Source organism: Poecilia mexicana, unplaced genomic scaffold, assembly GCF_051168715.1.
Source record: "Poecilia mexicana isolate PSO_F unplaced genomic scaffold, ASM5116871v1 scaffold_16, whole genome shotgun sequence".
Lineage (NCBI taxonomy): Eukaryota > Metazoa > Chordata > Actinopteri > Cyprinodontiformes > Poeciliidae > Poecilia > Poecilia mexicana.
The window spans coordinates 17,514,031-17,535,107 of NW_028263385.1; the positions used below are offsets into that span (position 1 = coordinate 17,514,031).

The 21,077-nt window shown below is 40.7% G+C and overlaps 1 protein-coding gene across 1 annotated transcript; it reads right to left on the bottom strand.

Annotated features, from left to right (window-relative positions):
• Positions 1-2,585: 2,585 nt before the first annotated feature.
• Positions 2,586-18,276, bottom strand: nradd (neurotrophin receptor associated death domain). The gene is made up of 6 exons (XM_088014302.1): positions 17,851-18,276; positions 8,497-8,629; positions 7,803-8,156; positions 6,561-6,777; positions 6,330-6,472; positions 2,586-4,473 (listed from the first exon to the last, which is right to left on the bottom strand). The coding sequence occupies exons 1-6, from the start codon at positions 17,887-17,889 to the stop codon at positions 4,160-4,162; spliced, it is 1,200 nt and encodes a 399-aa protein (XP_087870428.1). The 5' UTR covers positions 17,890-18,276; the 3' UTR covers positions 2,586-4,159.
• Between the last annotated feature and the right edge of the window lie 2,801 nt (positions 18,277-21,077).

Here is a 21,077-nt window from a genome sequence, read left to right on the forward strand (position 1 = left end):
CTACCAGATCTCCACATGCAGAGGTAAAAATAGTTCAGTAATAGTGGAGACAAATCGAAAATATGCAGGGCAGGGACCAGGGTTGGGAACAAATAATTTTATTCATAATGCCATTTAAATATGACATTTAAATATCAAATTGTACATTCGCACACCCATGATGGCAAGCTACTGGATTGTAGCTACAGTGAGACTGCAGTTTTGCATTATCAGTCCTTTTGACCAACACCAGCAGGCCAGGTGAAGTGACTTGCCCAAGGACACAAACGGACCGATGGCAGGCGGACCGAGAATCGAACCGGCGAACTCCTACCGCCATCGCCCCCCTGCCGCCTTACATGGTTTGCTGCGCACCGTGGAGAGCAGGAGTGCTGAAGTCAAGTCCGCTACCATCTTGCAACTTTGAGAAGATTCTCCAAAACACCTGGATGGCTGGTTACCAGGCCTGTTCGGAGCTGAATGACTGCCGTTTGATCCCAGTCTGTCGGCGTAAGGATGTGTCTAAAAGTTGCAGGGTGGTAGCTCTAGGTGAGTCCCGAAGTCATCTGTTTGTCCTGGATGTCGACGCAATCTACTGCTATTTTGTGTTGCTCTGTTGCACAAAATCCCAGTAAACTTTTGTGACAAGTTTCAGCAGCTATGAATATTTTTGCAAGGCATTTCCGCTAAGTATCAAGTTACTTAAAAGTTTTTACTTTTTTCTTTTAAAGTACCGTAACTTGCTGCATGATTAACATCTCGGTGCTCACCCAGTCCTGCTTTAAATCGCCTCGAGGCCTGTGGTGCACATGGCATGAACACAACTCTGGCACATTTTGCACAGTCTTTATCCAGATGTTTGGCCCCTGCAAAAGAGGGAAACAAAAAGTGATCAAGTGCCTTCATTAGAGATATCTGCTTGGTCTAAACACGGAGGAGACCTGCTGATAAGCGGAGAGAGCCGCGTGCAGTGCTTTACTTCTCTTCCTCAAACCCATCCCCCTCTTTTTTTAAGTGTGTGCACATTCCGCACACCCCAATGCCTGTGTGCTCCAGACCGCAGTTAAGCAGTCCCTTCTGGAGTGTGTGATGGCATGTAACGCAGCCTCGGGCCATGCGAGATGCCTGCTCCCGCTTAGAACTGAAGGCAGAGAGATCATTAACAGATCTGAGTTCAGTGAGACTGAGACTCTCCTCGATGAGGATTTGACCTGAGCTGTTATTTTGAGTTCACACACAAATGATTTAAAAAAGATCCCTCAGGGTTTTTGGACAGGAAACGTCTTAATATTGTAAATCCCTTGATAAAAGACGTATTGCATTCCAAGCAGGTCCAAACATCCTCACCCAAATCCAACAAGTGGGAAACAGGAATTGGTAAACAATCGCAGTTCAATGCAGAAGGGAGGACAATGAGTTCAAAATAAAGTTACAGAAAGTAATACTGTATTTGGTGCCAAACAACAGCAGGTTGATGTCATCGGTAAACCTGCCAAACTGAGCCTGTGTAATTAAGGCTTTGACAAAGTACCTAAGATAACATTACATGGGCAAATTGTTGTAACTCAGGAGAGGTTTAAGAACTAGTTTTCTTGATTTTAATGTGGGTTTTTAAATAAACTGCTATGAATATTAATAAGCATACCAGAAAAACTGTCTGCTAAGGCAGCTTGGACGCTACATATTTGCTTCCACAACCATGTTTCAAAGTGAAGATGATGTGTTCAGGGCAATGTGTAACATTAGAACTGTGAAATGCAGTTGTATACGTATAAATTAAATACTTTATACATGCAGCATATTTCCAATCTTTATTTGCCAAAAGTTTTTTTTTTTTTTTTTTAAATCAATATTGTTCTTTCCCCCCCCAATTTATAATTAGATCAAATCCAAATAAAATACACTGAAGTCTTTGCTTCTAAATGGACAAAATATATATAAAAAAATGACCCATCTGCTAAAAACTTCAACAAACCAATTAGTTTTTTTAATCACTTAATTATTAAAATTTCAATGTTAGCAGCAGATTTTTGTTACACTTCATTTATTTGTTTTCTACGCCGGTTTTATTGGTGCTCGGTGGTGCTGAAACCTTCACATCTTAAAGCTTTTATAAGGTAAAAATCCAAATGGCAAGTCTATCATAGGATTAACGTAAGCAGCCACAGGAAATCCAGCACACTGGAAAAACCATGAAAAACACCTAAATTTACCCATAATACATAAACATTTAGAAGTTTCTTGGAGGCAAATTAGAGACTATAAAGGCTCCCTATGTTTTTTTTGGGGGAGGGTTGTGTGTGGAAAAAGTTTAGCCTGGCAGTAAAATTGTTGGATAAAGTGACCTCGCTCTTAGGAAAGTGTAGAAAAGAAAAGGCTTTGATAGACCTACATTACTGCTGCACAATATCCTTGAAATAAACTAAAAAAGAAAAAAAAGAAATAAAAATACTCGGAGACAGGCAGCTGTGGCAGGAAGAAAGCAAAAAAAGAGTTTGTTGTCTCATAAAAAGTGTATAAAACGCAGACGTGATCCGGCCGGGTAAAGAGAGTCTTCCTTCGATTGTCACAAAACCTTTTGGCAGTCAACTGCAGTACAGACACGATTATTTTAAAATGTACTTTATTTTAAAAAAAGTATCCAAAGAAGAAACATGTTGAGCTACGGAGTTCAATATAAACAACTTTACATAGAAATATTCCTTTTTATGTAAAAGGTGAGATTTGATTTTTGTTCAAAAATACACATTTCTGCTCATAATACAACATACTGCACATCATTTTGCTTGTGAACTGAATATTTAGGGTATTTGAGCGTCTATTCTAACTGGTTTTGTACTGAACATGTAACATTTAGAGGTGACATTGTTCTTAAATATGAAAGGATTGAATTCCTCTGACTCCGTACTGTGGGTGGAAGCAGCTATCAATGGGAACAAATCTGTCTGACACAACATGGCTATGAAAATTAAGTATGATTAAAAACATTTTTGGGTCAATTTCAGTAGAAACATGAAGGTCTGATTTCTGACAGACCTGTAGAATGACTAAAAAGGAACCTATCTGACAACACGAAGTAGGCTGAAAGATCTAAAATGAAAATAAAAACACACAAACCGTTGCTTGAAAGAACATTTAAGAATAGACGAGGAACAAATGAGTGACATATTTCAGTCGTAAAACCATAAAGTCATTTTAAGGCATTGAACCAAACTGAATAGTAATGAACCTTCACAGGAGCGGCTGACCGGCCATAATTCTTCAGAGAAAACATCTCTGACTCATCCAACTGAAAACCTCTAAACAGTTTCTCAAGCACTTCAGGCTTCACTTTCTAACCTCAAAGGAAGAGTTTCAGCACCAAATGGAAACATTTTCTGTGGTCTTACGAGGGAAAAAAAGTGGACATTTTCGCAAGTTGTGTGTCCTGCTACTTCTGGTGTAAACTAACTCAGCATTTCTGATAGACGTTAGACATGGAGGTGGTGGTGTGATAGTCTGGGGCTGCTTTGCCCCAGACGACTTGCAGAAATGAACAGAGCCAATAAGTAGCCCCACTTATGAACAAAAGGTGTTGGAATGGCGAGAAACCTGAGTGAAATTAGGCTGCTTGACCTTAAACAGGCTACTTGTGCTCAAATACACTCCAGTGTAGCTGAATGCTGCAAAAGAATAAAAAACAATTCCTCCACATTGATGCAAAAAAAAAGAACTTCAAGCTGCAGCATATACTTGAGTTTATGGTGCTGTGCAGTTACATTTCCTTAGATTAAAATATTTCCTTTTAATGAATAAAATCATCCTTTTTTTAAAGGGCTTCTTGTAGTTACTTAGGTTGCCATTCTCTGATCTAATCATTTTCTTTATGATCTGAAACATGTAAATGTGACGTAAAAACAAAAACACTAGAAATCTGTTTGGGGGAAATATTTTTTTCGGCTCTGTATATAACAAATTGGTTACCATACGGCATCATCATCTTTCACACAGTTCAAATAAGCAACAAGTAATATATTTTTGGAGTATCGATGGTATTTTAGTGAAAAAAAAAAAGGTCTATAAACAAAGTAATTTAAGAATGACTCCTTCAACCATAACAGAAGAGCTGAAAGCCGAGTGCCTCGCTTATCCCCTCCCCAACTTGAGTCTGTGATTGTCGCTCGAGGGTCCGGCGAGCTGGTCACACCACAGAAACACCCTGCTGCGTGCTGTTGATGGCCGTCACCGCATCGGGTCTCTCGATGCGGTTTAGCGCCGAGCTCAGCAGTCCCAGGGTGGAGCCCTCTCTCTGGGCCCAGTTAGACAGGAGCGTGTGCGCCGGGGCCTCGCCACGTCCGAACAGGTCCAGCTGTTCGGGTTCGTAGCCCAGCGCCGCGCCGAGGTGCCTCCATCCGCGGCCGCTTGCCTCCTGCAGGAGGCGCTCCACCTCCTCCTGTTTGTGCGGCGGCAGGTTGCCGTACAGGCGGTTGTCAAGCTTGCTGTCTCTCTTGGTACCTGTTTGGAAAACAAGCTTAATGAGCTCAAGGCTTGGTGGGACTCCAGAGCCGGCTGATGTCACGATGTTTGTTTCATGTTTAGATTTCACTTTGAAACGTATATCGCTGAGAGCCGTGCTTTAACCCACGGCTGTATGCTTTTTCTGCCCACCAGTGTTTATTCTTGTGCAGAAAGTAATGTCATTCCTGCTTGTTTACGGCGGTCTGTCTGCTGATGTTTCCATGATTTCTGGTTGTTTAGCTGTACTTTGGTTGGATTTTGTTCCAGGACCCATTACTCCTTAGTGAGTTTTGAGAGAGGTCACATTGTTTAATCAGCAGCATGACAGACCTGAGGACTGCATTTATTGGTGGCCCTTGTAAAACAAACATAAAAAAGAAAGATTTTTATTTTTTATTTTTTACTTTTAATAAAGTACCATAACAATTTTTGAAAAAACTATTATGCTTAATTAAATAGTTTACTAAGCTGATCTAAATTTTTCATCTGGGCTACAGATACACAGTTTCTCCATACCACTGTTCAAAATGGGAAATACCCAAAAACATGCCACTTAAATAAGTCAGACGCTCTGATGTAGAGAGGAACAACGTGACTCGTACAGGTCTAGGTCAGGAAAAGGGCAAGTGACATTTCATCATGGTCTCTGACTGCAAATCAGTCTAGGCTTAAAAAATGTCTGCAGTTGTATAGTAGGATAAGAGCATATCTTACTATAATTCTACTAAACTATTATTACATTTGTTTCTTTCAACAGTTACATGAGAATTGTCCCTGGTATGAAAAAAAAAGTAATAATGTGTTACTTTACAGCAGTAATTAGAGGATGTGTGGTTGTCCCTGTTCAACATGGGACAACAGAGACACATTTCTCTCCGAGGGAGTTGGACGCCTGAGACAACGGGACAACTTAGCTGAGGAATGTGATGCTAACAGCGTAAAGAGAAATCTGATAATCGTTTCCTCACCAGTAAATCATCTTTAACACATGACCCAGTCAACCACTGAGTACTGCAGCGATCATTACTGGAATGATGTTTATAGTCCAGACCCATCCATAAAACTGACAAACTTTATGGAGAGTAGAAGAGTTTTATTTAGTTTGCCGAAAAAAGACCTCAAGTTGCATATGCTCTGATCAATGAGAAACCAAGCCATAACTCTTTAGTCTAATGGAAAACATAATAGATCATGTTATAAAGTCATTATTACATAGACAAAATATCTAAATAGATAATGGTTCAACAATATATCTGGGATATTCAGATTCAAATGAAGTTTTAAATGTGTAGCATATTTGAATTTGGTATTTAAAGTGCAAATTAAACCTGGAATTCCACTAAACAACGACTTAAATGGTGACCCATGAAATAAACCTGTATGAACCTAAAGGATTACAGCTGACATACACAAATTCAGCACAGCTTTCGTTGGATTTAACACAAAAGGCTGTTCAGCAGAGCACCAATATGGTTAAAAAGTTAGTTTCATAAACTCACTTATCAAAAATAATGTTTTGGTCAAGAATTATTTTCTAATTTTTACACATATTTTGCTGTCTGTCATTGTTCCAATACATTTTTGTTCTCCATGAAAACTTTGGTGCTACCTTGGACTTGGAGTAAATATGGCACGTTGGCACTTGCCACCTGTCGTACCTCCATTAACCACCAGAGGGCAGAAGACTCGTGTGGCATTTGATACAGCAGGTTTTTAAGGAAAGATCTATTGTCAGAGGCGAGAGCTTTGAAGTGTATCCCACTACGACTTTTTAGTAAGAGCTCAGAAGGAAGTGTATAAAACAAAATGAAGCATTTGCAATTGTAGAATTAAAGTCTGTGTGTCTTCCTTGCCTTTACTGGGCTGGTTGTCCTGCAGGCTGTAAGAGTCCAGAAACACACCGCTGTCACTTTGGAGCTTTTCTCCTTCTGGAGACGTTGCCAGCTCTGCCACACGTGCCTTGGAGAGGGCCTTCTTCTGTTTGCACGACCTCCAACTGAGAAGAGACCGTGAAAGCAGTTTAAGTTTGCACATGCCCAATCACGCTCACCTTATTACAGGACATGGACGCAGTACAAACTCACCATTTATAAGCCACGTAAACCAACAAGCCCAGCACCACAGCAGCCAGAACAGACACGTAGACGAGAATGTTGTTGCTGCCACCCTCATCCTGCGGTGTGAACTTGGACGGTCCTGGTGCGGGGCTGCCGTCTTCCTCCTCGTTTTCCTCCATCACCGCCCCGTTAGGAATGTTCAAGGTCCCGTCGGCACCAGCAGGGCCAATGTGCAGCTTCTTATCTATTAGACACAAAGACATGTCAAGAAGGAGCTGCACACATGCTCATCAGAACATATTTGGACCAGATGTGAAGATAACGTCTGTCACCCTGATCCCCCGGGGATTTTAACCTCCCATTGCCCCTGTTTTTTAGCCGCCTGCGGTTTTGCCTTTTTGGGATCAAACAGCACAAGACACGGCACCGACCTGTGCAGGGTCGAAAGGGTCATGACACCTGGACTCTCAGTGAGTACAGATGACCCTTGTCTTAGGGAGCAAGTGTAGCTATTTGAGGGCAAGATCAGTCATTGTCAGGGTCAGCTGCCTCTCTTTGCCTTCAGCAGCAGTTAACCTAAAGACCTGTCAACCTTTTATCAATTGGACGACAACACTAAAGTGAGCTTTTGGACTTCTCGTGTTTCTTTGTGTTCAGAAACTGTGGAATCGGGTGTTCAGAGACCCCGGTCCTTCCTACATGTCACTCATTGTTTGTCTTTTATCTACTATTGTTGTGTCTTCCAGCGTCACATGTTGAAAGACGAAAGCTGGCACTCTTTCGTAGTGCTGGTATTGGCTTTTACAGAACTTCCCGGCACCATAAATCTTTGAAAGAGGTTGATGTAATGCAAAGTAAACTAAACAAGATAATGCCACAGGTTTTAGCCAGTACCACCAAAACCTAGAGGGTAGTTTGTGGGATCCTGCAGTGTTGATAGAATGAGACTATCACAGTTCAACAGCCTCACAGTTCAACCAGGTGTTTGGGAAAAGTGTGAGGGGGGGATGGGGTGCTTCACAAAGGAAAACTATCCCCTCTGCCGCTCTGTGGAGGAGCTGCATGTAAATAGCTTTGCATGGCCAAGCGTTTAGGCACCCCCGAATGCCTACCAGGGAAGATTCAATAATTTCTCAAACATGCAACCTGTGATTTTACTGAGTGAATAACATTTTACCCAGCTTCATCCTTCGAGAGCCTTTGCAAAAATACCAAATAAATTACATTTGTGTTTCAATAAGAAGAGTCTATTTGCGTAGAAACACTCACCCATGCAGAGTGTGTCAAAGTTGTGCATACAGGATTGGATCTCCACTTCGTCATCGGAGCACTGACTGCAAGCCTGGCACGGTTTGGTGCTGACATCCTCCTCTGAGAAGGTTCCCGGGCCACACTTCTGGCAAAGCGTGTCTCCTAGAAGACCGCACTCCCGGACGACCCCGTGACCCGTCCTGCACCTGGAACAGGGTGCGCATAGGCCTAAGCCGCCCAGAAAGTAGAAGCCAGTGTCGCACTCGCATTGCGTGTCCTGGGTTGCCGAACAGGACGTCAGCATGGGGACACCCGGCGGACACGTGCTACATGGAAGGCAGAAGTCGAGGCCTTCGGATGGTGAAAATGTTCCTGGGAAAACAGGTTTAAACGAATAATTAGTGCGTTCCAATTTTAAATACTGAAATGCTACCATATGATACAAAATAAGTTAATTTGACTTCTCTCAGATGTTTGGGAGAGATATTATCCGAGCAGGACAGAATTACTGATTCTAATCAATTTCTACTTTTTGTTTAAAGACATGAAAATGCTTCTTTTCCCAAAATTGTTATGTTTCCAGCACCTATCTCAAAAATATCTCTGCCTGGTGGAAATTAATAATATGTGAAATTTTAGAAAACAAAAATGTCAATATCAGGTAATAAATAAGAAGCAAAAAGAAGTAAAAAGAAACATTGTCAGTGCTTACCTGGCGGACATGGTTGACATTTGGTATTCTCCTTCCCACACGTTTCCTCCAATCCATATCCAACTGGACACAAATTGCAACAATGTCCCGACTCGGTGTACTTCCCACTGGCACAACTCTTTCCAAGAGTAACCTAGAGTAAACATGAGGCGTCAAGATAAACTCACAGCTTTTTAGGAAAGAGCAACAAATAACAAAAAAAGTGCTTATCTTGCCTATTTACTTTTGATCAAATCACAGAAAACCTGCATAAGTCCACCCTTTACAGCAAAACACAATTTCATAATCTTTTTGGAAGCAAATCCCACACTTCCCACCCTTTTGTGATCATAGACACATGGAAAACGGCAAGCCTTTTTTTCTTTTGCAATCTTTCCATCTGACTCGGTTTACTCTCCAAGTGCTCTGACTTCGTATCTGAAAGTGGGTGCCGGAGAGGCCCGGCTTAAGATATGACACAACAGTTTAGGTGTTCTTCACAGCTTTCACAGAAGAGATTGAGAGGATTATTGGGTTTTACGTTACTGAAGAAAAAAAAAACTGAGACAAACAGAGATATTATGGTGCCCTGCTAAAGTATTTGCACACTGAAACATTTCAATGATTCGTCTCGTTATAAACTCAAACTTCAAAGTGTTTTATTTGAGTGTTTTTACAGAACAGACCAGCGCAAAGTAGAGCTAAATTGTGAAACTAAAGGAAATGGATACAAGGTTTTCACAATGTTTTGTGAGCAAAAATCAGAACAGCGTGTTACACATTTTCTATTCAGCCAGACTGAGACAGTACTTTGACAAACCAAACTGATCTACAATTACAGCTGAAAACGTCACAAACCGTCTTGCAAATTATCCAAGAGGTAATTTTGGATAATTCGAATGGCGAAAATCTGTGAATAAGGATTTTCTTTCCTGGCACAGATATTCAATTCACTTCAAAACTACTGTTTTGCATGTAGGATACTAGAAATGGTAGACATGGCACCTTCCTCCACACGTTTGCCGTGTCCCCTGCATGGCTTGTGACAAACTAAACAGAACTTCGTAATGCTTCTTTTCAATAAGGTATTTCTTATTGACAGTCATTGCAGTCTGAGCTGTGGATTTCTGCAGGTTCCTCCATAGTTATGATCCTTCAGGCTTTTCTACAAAAACACAAAATCCTACCAACCACTTCTAGTGCAAATATCTTAGTGCACTTGAATTATTGTACTTGTAAGTTAGAAAAGACAAAACTAACTTGCAAGTAAAGCATAGTAGCCTTTTTTAAAGCAAATAATTCCTTAATATTGATGAAAATGTATTAGTACCACTGGCAGATTATTTCACTTGTAAATTGTAAAACATGTCTTTTCATAAGTGAAACTATCTGCCAGTGGAAGTAGTACTTTTTTGACTTAAAACAAGCTCCTGTATCTTGCTGAAAAGTTACTTGTAAGTTAGTTTTGGTCTTATTTCAGGTGTACTAAGATATTTGCCCCAGAAACTAGACCAAAATACCTGGTGGAACTTTGTGCATTTGCAGTGCTGGCCATTAGTGGGTAGTGAGTTATGTCTTCATACATTGTAGTGTGGGGTCATAACTTTGCAAAATCTATTGCATTAATACCTTTGCAAGACACTGAAGGTAATAGAAGCTAACAAATCAAGAGGAGCTTCTATTCTGTTTCCACTCAATCCAAATCCAAAGTGAAGAACACTTTTCACAGCCTGCACATGTGAAACTGGGTCTGCGGGGGGGAGTAATGAGACGGGTCCAGCCTTTGCCAAGGGTGTCAGTTAACCAAAGCCACCCAGCGTGAGAGTGTTCGGATGAAGAGACACCTTTGAAGTCACCAAGCCCTCCAGGTGTGTCTGTGAAGATCAGTATTTCACCAATAACCTCCCCCCCCCCCGCCGCCTCTGCAGACTCAATGCAACGGCATCTTAAATATGCACAGGGCGACTGGCCTTCTCCGCCCGAGGGCCTGACAAGAACAAACCGAGCAAACAGATGTCTAACAACTAACCTCCTGCTAAGGGGAAAAGCAACATCTAAACAGCCCGATGATGATTTCTTTCTTTGTCTCCTGAAGTCTGCCAAGAAGCTTAAGGGAGCATGTGTGGACCTGTAGGGCCTCCATTAAAACCCCACCAGCCACACACACACTCACACGCACGCACGCACGCACGCACACACACACGCACGCACGCGCACACACACACACTCATGTTTGTGTTGCTATCTTTGTGGGGACTTTCCATTGACTTCCATTCATTTCTACAGCCTAAACCTTACCTTTACCCTTTTCCTAACCCTAACCATCACATACCTAACCCTAACCCTAACCAAAACTCAATTCATACCTTAGCCCTAACTCTGACCCCTGACCCAAAAACAGGGTTTCCCCTTGTGGGGACCAGGTTGCGGTCCCCACAAGGAGCAACTGGTCCCCACAATGTAGTATATGTCAGGAAAATCGTCCCCCCAAGGTATTACAAACAAACGCACACACACACACACACACACACACACACACACACACACACACACACACACACACACACACACGCACACACACACACACACACACACACACACGCACACACACACACAGAGTGCTATGCTCCCAGTCAGAAAACACTAAAATGTTCCATGCTGATACTACGGCTTTGAAACTGGGCTCATGTCGTTCCATCAACAGTCAGTCTGACTGCGGTGCTTTACGGTGGAGCCGATGATATCTGAACACCAGCCGCAGGGCCCAGATCAGAGGAATTATGGTATCAGGGCGGTTGGACCCAGCAGGAATAAACCAGTCTGGACTTCGTACACAGAGTGGACTTGCAGCAAACCAAAAAAAAAAAAAAAAAGCAAATAAAAAGCATCACAGCTGGTCCTCTTTTATGTGACAGATGAGGCTCTTCTCCAAACACTAGTGAACCTCTTTAGGTCCTAAACTTTGCTTTGGTAAATATTTGATGATGGTGGCCCTGAAAATGGGACAGCAACTCAGCTGAAAAACAGGAAGGTTTGACACTTTCACAAAGAGAGGCTCTGAGTGCAATGGGAGATTTAATCCAGGACACACTTGGAGGGAAGTGACACAATCTGTAATATTCACAAGGCCAAGTGTTATTATGTAGGGATAATATTTAAGATATGTGAGAAATTAGAGAGACATGCATTAAAACTGACAAGTCACAAAAACCTAGTTCAGCCTTGCTTTAAAAATTCCTGTAAAATGGCCCTAAAAGGGCAACAAAAACAGCCCTGATTTCATGTCCTTGCAGAAATATGAAGCTGTATCTGTTTTGTTTTTCTGTAATAAATTATCGCTGGATGCCAAGAGAAATTCCAGCCTTTCACCATAAACCAGGAAGCCGCTTGAACAACAATACATACGGGTCAATTATCCTCCATTTATGAGACCAGCAATGTGGACTGCTGGGCAATGAGCATGGTGGCAATAACATGACATGTCAGTCAAGTGAGGAGCCTGAGGGGATCTACTGGTGACATAAAATATTACTCCTTTATAAGAGCATGCAATCAAGTTCTTTAGCATGTAATCACAGCTTCCAGCTTCAATATTCACACTTAATGAGGCACTGATGAGTAAAGCTCCTATTGCAGAGCTGCAAACATAATTCCTGTCAAACGAACAACTTACAGTTTGTGAGCAATTGTTATAAAATATTAGTTTTAGCTCCTAAAAAGGCAACATGTTTTTGAACTCAAAGCAAATTTTCAGACAGGCATACAATATATATATATATATATATATATATATATATATATATATATATATATATATATATATATATAGATCTAACCAGTAAAACAGATATAAAGATATATAAATATATAAAGACCTAACCAGTAAAACAGAGCAGTGGGTGCTTAATGAAAACTAGTTAAAAAGGATGTTAATATTTGACAAAGTACAAAAGCAGTCGGTTATGTTATTATAGCAGCTTCCATGTCTTCCCAATTTTTCAAATTCTATCCTTAATTTTTAATTTTTTTTATTTAAAAGTATTGGAGGGTGCAGTTAATTTTTAACGAGGGCTTTTTTTTTCTCCAGATGCAAAGGTCTTTCAAACAGGCATTTCAAATTAAGCAACCTATTTCAAATTGTACCAAAAGTGGATTACTTGTCATATTTCTTTGTGACACTATTTGCAGATACTGTTTATCTATCGATAGCTTGTTTTAGCTCTCACTCTTCTTCTTGTGTACTTCACATGTTCCCTTTGTCATTTTTCAACCACATGCCTTCATGGTCAGGTACAAAATATGTGGAAAAGTTATGTGGGGAAAAAAGTAGCAAACATTCTTAGAGGAACTTTTTCTCAAAGATTTTTAATCTCTGGGTTTGGGGAAAGTATATGAAAAAGAAAACATATCAGTTTAAACATTTTGCACAAAATGATTTAGTAAAGCCAAACAAACGTACAAAAATCCAATAACTGAACCTCAAATGAATACAAGAACACTTTAAAAAAATCATTGAGTAGTTAGTGCTGCAACCAGGGCATAAAGAGGTCTTAAGCTGAATTTGATTAGGGGCCCCTCTTCCTGTTGGGAACATCCCCTCCACTCACCCCACTAACTAACAATGTTTCAAAGCAGATTTGGTGGAGACAAAGGCAAGTTTGAAGGCTGTCACACAATCAGTTATTTGATAAGATACATTTGTGAACAATCTGTCTCAAACACAAAGAAAATATTAACCTGGTAGAATCTGATTGTAACTATATCAACACAAGCGATCAAACAAATATTATTCTCTGTACTATTGCAATGTAAAACCGACAAATCCTTTATATCTTGCATTTTAAACGACTAAAAATCTTTCATCTCAATAAACAAGGACAAAAATTTCAGCTTTATGGTCAAGCATGAGCCTCGGGGTTGGCTCTGGTGGCAGCAAGCGATTTGTCCCCTGAAAGCAACGTACTTTTAGGGGACAGGCGTACTGTATCGCTAAACGACTTTGTCATTATCCTCACAAATTAACTGGTCACGACCCCTCAGAGTATTTTTTTCTCTTATCTGTTGAATCTGGGCTCTAAAATCTGACAGAAAGGGAGCCGCAGTTGCTTTTGCCATTAAGGTAGTAAGCTTCAATCCGAAGGGATTCCCCAGTGAGACCAGGCGGACCACCATGGAGAGCTGCTTTCAATGGGCCTCTCAACTCCACGGCTGCCCGAGTCACTCAGTCAACGCGGATCAGACGCACGCACACACACACACACACACACAGACACACACACAACGCCTTCTTAGCATGTTAAAACATTTTCTGCCCCTCTCTGAAGTGAGAAGGTCCGGAGTTGCAACACATAATCTGATCCACGGAAAAATAGACTCACAAAATGATGCTCTCCCCCTTGTGAAAATGTTGATCCATGAGAATTTAAAATCCGACCGAAGGTCTGGGAGCCAAGACGGCGTGGGCCGAGCGAGGCCGACTTTCAGCTCCACATCCCATCTGCACGGGTTTCTCTCAGGGGTGAAAAATGAAAGCACATGGATTTCAACTTTTGTTTTCTGGGAAAAGAAATCACAGATGACCAAAGGTCGCATCGATAAGAAACAACTATGCTACCTTTGCTTGATTATTAGCTCCAACTATAATTTTGAGAGACTATCAGTGATTTAAAATGATGTGTATTCCTACCAGCTGCATGAAAACGCCCCATGTCGACTTTAGAGAATAAGATTTGCATTTCCCACCTTTTCTTTCGCAGTTTCACCGGGAATAGCTGCAATCAGCAGATGCAGCGAGACAATAAATCCAATCCTGAGAATGAACAGATTTAATCCCACAACTTTCTGCGCTAAATCGTCTAATAAGAAAAGAGAGAGCCACGTGACAAGATGAGAAGCAACATCTTAGATTTCACACACGCTCTTTGTTGACATCTTCCCCTCAGATCACAAAGAGATATCCATCTTCCTAAAAAGGTGAGGTGTTATCTAAATACTTAGATCTAACAAAAGTGCTGTGGCTGTGAAGAGCAAGTCTAGACAGGAACTCCATCGCTGTGAGCCTTGGACGAAAATGAGAGTCAGACTATTGTCTGTTGCAGCAAAGGAAGGGGCTTTCTATTCACCCTGATCCTGGCTTTTTAATACGCCATCGAAACAACACCCAAACTATAATTTCTTCATAAAACAGATCATTTACTTGGATAATCTTGGAAAAGTGCCCTTGTGTTTTGGCTCTTAGTGCCTCAGCTCATAATGGTGGCCTCTGTGTGTGAGTTGGAAATGAATACCGTCGTCCCAATTCAAACACACAACAACGATAAAAAAGATTTTCACACGTTTTGCAGGATGATCTCTAACCACAGGGCTCTCCAGATTCTGAGGCGTTGCAGTAGCAAACCTGTAGGGGGTGCTCTAGAGCAGCAGAGTTTTAGATTTAGTTTTTATCCCAAGTGACAAAATCAGCAGAGGGTTCTTTTCTTTTCTACCCCTTCTCTAATTTGAACTTTTCCCATTTTATTTGGTTTCTAACCAGATGTTTCTGGGTACAACACGGAGCCATCTCCCATGAGTCATTTCCTACAGACCGAGTGTACATTTCAGACGTGCTTTGACAACCAACGTTTTAAAGTAACTTTATATAATCAGCTCGTAGTCTGGTAAAGGAAATGTGGTTTTCAGACTCACAAATCACATCTACCAGCAAGGCGGTTGCTCAGGGTTACGGTAGTTTGTTTTGATCAGCCCTCATAATCTGTCATATGCTGTAAAGAGCCACAGGGAAATTAGAGAAGAAATGAATGTAAATACAAAGTTTTCAGAAAATGATATTAAATTAGATGTCATGCTTATCTCCAGAATTCATAAAATTATTCAACAAAGCAAAATAACATAAAACTGATATGCAGTGGTTTGAATTCATTGATATGAAATGATTTGCTTAATACAAATGCAAATAAGAGCGAACAAATGATAAAGAATAGGTACAAAATAGAGGAACGATATTGCAAAAGGGAAAACTGACCTGAAACCATTAGCTGTTGTCATGCAAAAATAAACAGTGTGGCCAGCCTGTAAGGACTTTTCTCTGCTAAATATTTTCTTTTAGAATAAATGTGCTACATATATCTGCATTGCTGAGGTAAGGAGAAATTTCTACTGCAAAAGTTATGCACAAAGTATCATGCATTAACATTTAAAGATGTATGATGTGAAAGCAGATTTTAGTTGAGCTGTGGTAGCTGGAAGAGCCCAAAATCTAATTCTTCCTATAGTCCCAAAGGATTTTGGTAGCTAGCCTCTCAAATTAAGGTAAACATTAAGAAAATAAAAGCAGCTGCTTAACGCCTCAAAACCTTTAGGGAGCAACCAAGAGCAAAAGTCAGCTTTACAAAGGCATAATTGTTTTAGGAGTAGATAGATCAATGGCTGGTGCTAACTTTGGTCTTTCACTATTGTGTACTTTTGAATTTTCACAATAGTCTGCCAAGATAATGTGGTTTCCTAACTATTATAAATCAGATCCACATGCAGAGTTACTCTTTGTTTAATGAGGGATTGTAATCTTATTTATTATTTAATATGACTCATCTACTTCTAACAGGAATAGGAACCAAAATAAATGGCTACCTGGTCCAAAAGAAAGTTGTCAAAAACTGTTGGATCCAAAATGACATGACATTTGATTTAATGTTAATCTCTATACCCGATGATGCAACTAATAAGGAAAATAAACTGACATCCAGTGGCGTGAGAGAGCTGAAGTAGGAAACCTGTGGTTAGGAGTGGGGTGAGGGGAAACTCGGACAGTTTTTTTTTCTTATACTTGTAAATGCTGCTAGCCTACCATTACCTGTAATCCAGAAGAAAAGAACAACTTCTAGAGATTGTTAAATGAAATGCATAATGCATTAAACATATAAACTTAATAAAGACTTCAGGGGCGGATCTACTGGGGTGGACTGGGGTGGCAATTGCCACCCCAAACAAGAGCCTTGCCACCCCTGTTGCCAACCCAGCTTGCGACTATGAATTCAATAAATTGTTACGGCAAATCGGACATTAAGCGCATGAAACTCTTTTTTCCGACAACATTGAATGCAACATAATGTAACCTGACGCCTACTGCGGAGTAGCGGGAAGTGCGAGAGAAGGACAGAGCGCGAAGCAGCAGCATTGATGGATATATTACTGGACTGGACATTACGTGACTTATCGTCATTGCTGTCCATTGAGTCAGGAATATCGGTGCTCAGGCGCACTGCAGCTGCTGCAATTCCTAAAAGTTAGACAAGCTACAAAAACTGAACTAACCCCCTCTGTTCGCAAAACGTGTTGATATAACAGTCATCAAACTAAGGCTCCTACAGCATATTTAAAATAAAACGATTTACCAACGTAAGAAAAATCCTCCCCTTTTGCATCTTGACAGAACTAACAGAAATCAAACTGTTTATAGATTTGTATCATGGAGAATTTATCAAACATCAGTTTTCTCATCTTTATTTTAAGTCGTATTTAATAGTATATCTGATAACAAATGGTGGTGCTACTAATATTTTTGTGCCAGATTTCTGCTTGTCCTGCATTGGGATAAAATTATTTTCTGGACACAATGAATTACATAGCGACTAGTCCAATCCAGTAATACATATCAATTAGCAGCAGTATAAAATACATAAAAATAATTAACTATACTATATTAAGAAATTGTATTTAATCCTCAGTGCTACATGAAGCTCATTTTGAAATAATGCAAGTTAAAAACAATATTTTGCAACAAGTAAATTAAGTCTAATGTTAGGTCTGTGTAAGCCAAATGTGAGAATGAGACATATTATCTAATAGATAGATAGATAGATAGATAGATAGATAGATAGATAGATAGATAGATAGATAGATAGATAGATAGATAGATAGATAGATAGATAGATAGGGGTGGCATATGCTGCCACCCCTGAAAAAAAATTCCCTGCCCCCCTCTTACCATCCCATAAATGTTTTTCTAGATCCGCCCCTGGCTAAGCTGTGGTGAAGTTAGGAGAAAACCCGAATTCAAATTTTGTTTCCGGCCTTAAAGAATCTTGGACCGGCTCTGCATGCAGATGTAAAGCATATTGTACGTGAACCCTGGGGAACCAAACACACCATATGACTTTAATCTTTCTATTACTATTTGGCAACAATTACACAACATGCGGAGCCTGTGCCATCCATATGGCTCTGCGGTGTGAAACAGAAATCCTCTGGGATAGGTTTACAAAAACTCCTCAGGTTTATATTAGGATAATATTCTCAATATGATATAAAAGACACACACACACAAACAAAAATCTTTGTCAAAGCAGAACAGGCAAATATATCTTATCTTTTGCTTACTTTCAACAGCAGAACCGCAGAGATGACAATCAATCTCATGTTTCCAGTCTCCACAGCTCTCTTTCCCTCCGATCACCGCGGCGCGTCTCCTCGTCGTTAACAGCGCTCGTTTCTGCCTACGGCGCTCAATGAACGGCTTAAAACAGCCAGAAACCCCCAGAGCACAAAATGTAATTAAAAAACATGAACGCGCTGGTTCCGCCTTTCCGTCGCGGACCTGTAAAGTTTGCTTTTTACGCACAAAATAGCGACTTCCAGATGCGTAAAATCCGTAGATGTAATCCAGGGAAAACACAGAGAAGGCATTGGTTTTCTTTCAGCTCATTCCTCCGCGGAATAAGTGGCAACAGAGTTCTCTCTGTCTCGGGCTGCGGTATGTACGTTTGCAGCTTTCTCTCTCTCTCCTGCAGCTTTGCAACAGATGAGGCAAAGGGGAAGAGTGGGGGGGGGACTCCTCCAGGATCTCCTGCCTGGACTTTTCTCCTCCCATCTCCTCAGTTTTCAGCCGGGCTCCGTGATTGGCTGCATCACTGAGACGCGGTGAAAGGACTCCAATCTCATTAACTTTAACAGCACAGGATGTCTTGTTCTTGTAAATTGTTGAATTGAAGACAAATTGTTAGATGCATGCATACCTGTCGGAAGTGCTCGAATCTAAGTTAAAGATAAACTATTTGCTTTAAAGTGCACGAAGAAAAAATAATAATCTGGAAAACCCTTGACTCTTTTACTGACAGCTATTACTGTCTTGTTAGGTAGCTGCAAATGATTTCACAAGTCTATGGAAGACCTTGTTCTCCAATACACAATGTTTAATGCCCTTTTAATATTCTTACGTTTTATGTTTTGTCAAGTTACAGCTACAGGATAAAATTTCCTTTGATATGACGTAGCAGATTAACTCAAAGCAGTGTTGTGTTCAAGACCACCTAACCCGAGACCAAGACAAGACCAAGACCAGAGTGTATCGAGACCGAGACAAGACCAAGACTTTTGGGGTCCGAGACCAAGTCAAGACCAAGACCGAGGGGAGTCAAGACCGAGTCAAGACCAAGACCAGCGGCCCGCGCTACATGACACAATAAAATGTAAAATATGATCGAAATTGCTTCTCAAAATAATCTGAAAGATCCATATTACCATAAAACACCTAGATATTAAATACTTTATACATTTTACCAATATTAAATATTCCATTTATGTGCTAAAAAGTGTGATGGTCTCGTGCCATCCCTAAAAACATAACACCCTGGGCATTTGCCCATATTGCTCATATAAGAAACCACCACTGTCTGCACCATTAAACATAGCAATTGAGGCAATGCCCTGACGGTAAATAACGCTCAACCATGAACACTGACCAAGGAGCAACAAGCAAGAAGTAACCAAACAGAAGGCGCTCATCGTGACTGTTTTCACTCTCTATCCCAGTACATGAAGCCAGGTAGTCTGACACCATGGCAGACATTACAGCTGCCACTTTGAACAAAAACAATCAAAGAGCAATGTGCATGCTCTGCGTGCTCTTTCGTTCTTGTGTTTTAGTTATTTATTAATTTAAATATTAACGTACATAATAAAAGAAAATAATGATGCAGTGTACACAGAGCTTTATAAGAACAAAGAACGGGTGTTCTGTCAGGTCAGATCACGGTGTTCTGTCAGATCAGCATACGTTGTCAGATAGTCGTACGCTTAGCTCAGATATGCATACGCTGTCATTACAATATGATTTTATTTAATCAGCAACATAGAATCATGACGTAGATCATCATACACTTGGTTATTAACAGTTGTATGGCATCCAGCTGCAGCCAGACCTGCTTTAAACACACTTTGAAACCACGACAACGCATGTATATCCATGTAGTTATCACATTATGTCATATTAGAAACAATTTAATTACTTATTTTCGTCATAACTTGTTGCGTATACTGACAACTACACTGACGGTCGGACTTAATGCGCATGTGCTGGCATGGTACTCACTGCATGTATGCTATTCTGACAGCGTATGGCTATGTGATAGAACACCGGCTATATCTGTCAGACACGTCATTACCATAAGATTTCATTTAATCAACAACATAGAATCATGACGTAGATCGTCATACACTTTGTTATTAACAGTTGTATGGCATCCTGACTTAGCGGTTAAGTGAGTTTGTTAAGTGAGTTTTACACGGGCGCGTGTTGTAGCTGACTCCAGCTGCAGCCAGACCCTGCTTTAAATACACTTTGAAACCATGACAACACATGTATATCTATATAGTTATCATTGAAAACAATTTAATGACTTATGTTCATCATAACTTGCTGCGTATGGTGAACTGACAACTCCTCTGACGGTCGGATTTCTTAATGCTTAATGCATGTATGCTATCTTGACAGCGTATGGCTATCTGATAGAACAACGGCTCTCAGTGAGTGACACTCCAGTCCTATCTAATAAGTAAAGAGCCGTGGAGAAGAATCAACTGTTTCTGAATGTCACCTCACTATATTGCAGACTTTTGCACATAGCGTTGTCCCATATATGCGACAAGTCAGTCAACACCTCCGCACAATAATTCAGCACAGTGAGTGATAACATTTTTCATCACAATGCTTATGTGTCTCTATACAGCTAGCTTTGCTAACATCACGTCAACGGAGCTTACCTTCTTTGAGCTACTTTTCTAAGTGACGAAAAAAGTTAAACGTTGTCCCCACCGTCTGTGAAAGCGAAGTGCTGCTGAGTTAGCTGTGGCCATCGGATTTCTTACTATTTATGCAGCGCTATTATATTACTGACGATTGGACAAACATTTTCTGCCGCTGAGAGGTGGAGCGCCGCGCGCTAGTGAAAGGTGGGGAGGGGAGGGGGGAGTAACAGAAACACGTGGTTGCTTGGATTTTAATCGGTGCGTTTTGCATCCACTGAAAACAAAGATGTTAACAAAGTGGACAGAATGCTGTACGTTTAGTGATATTTTCACAGTTGCGGTCTTGACTGGTCTTGAAATAAAATGCCGAGTCCTCAGCGCCCGAGACCGAGACAAGACCGAGACCAAATGCGGTCGAGTCCGAGAGGAGACCGAGACCATCAAAAAATGGTCTTAAGACCGGTCTTAAGACCAAGACCAACTTCGAGTACCACAACCCTGACTCAAAGCAAAGGAATGGAGGAGATTAACATAATGCAGGTTTTTCAACGTTTTTACCGTCAGCCGCCCGAAAAACTGAA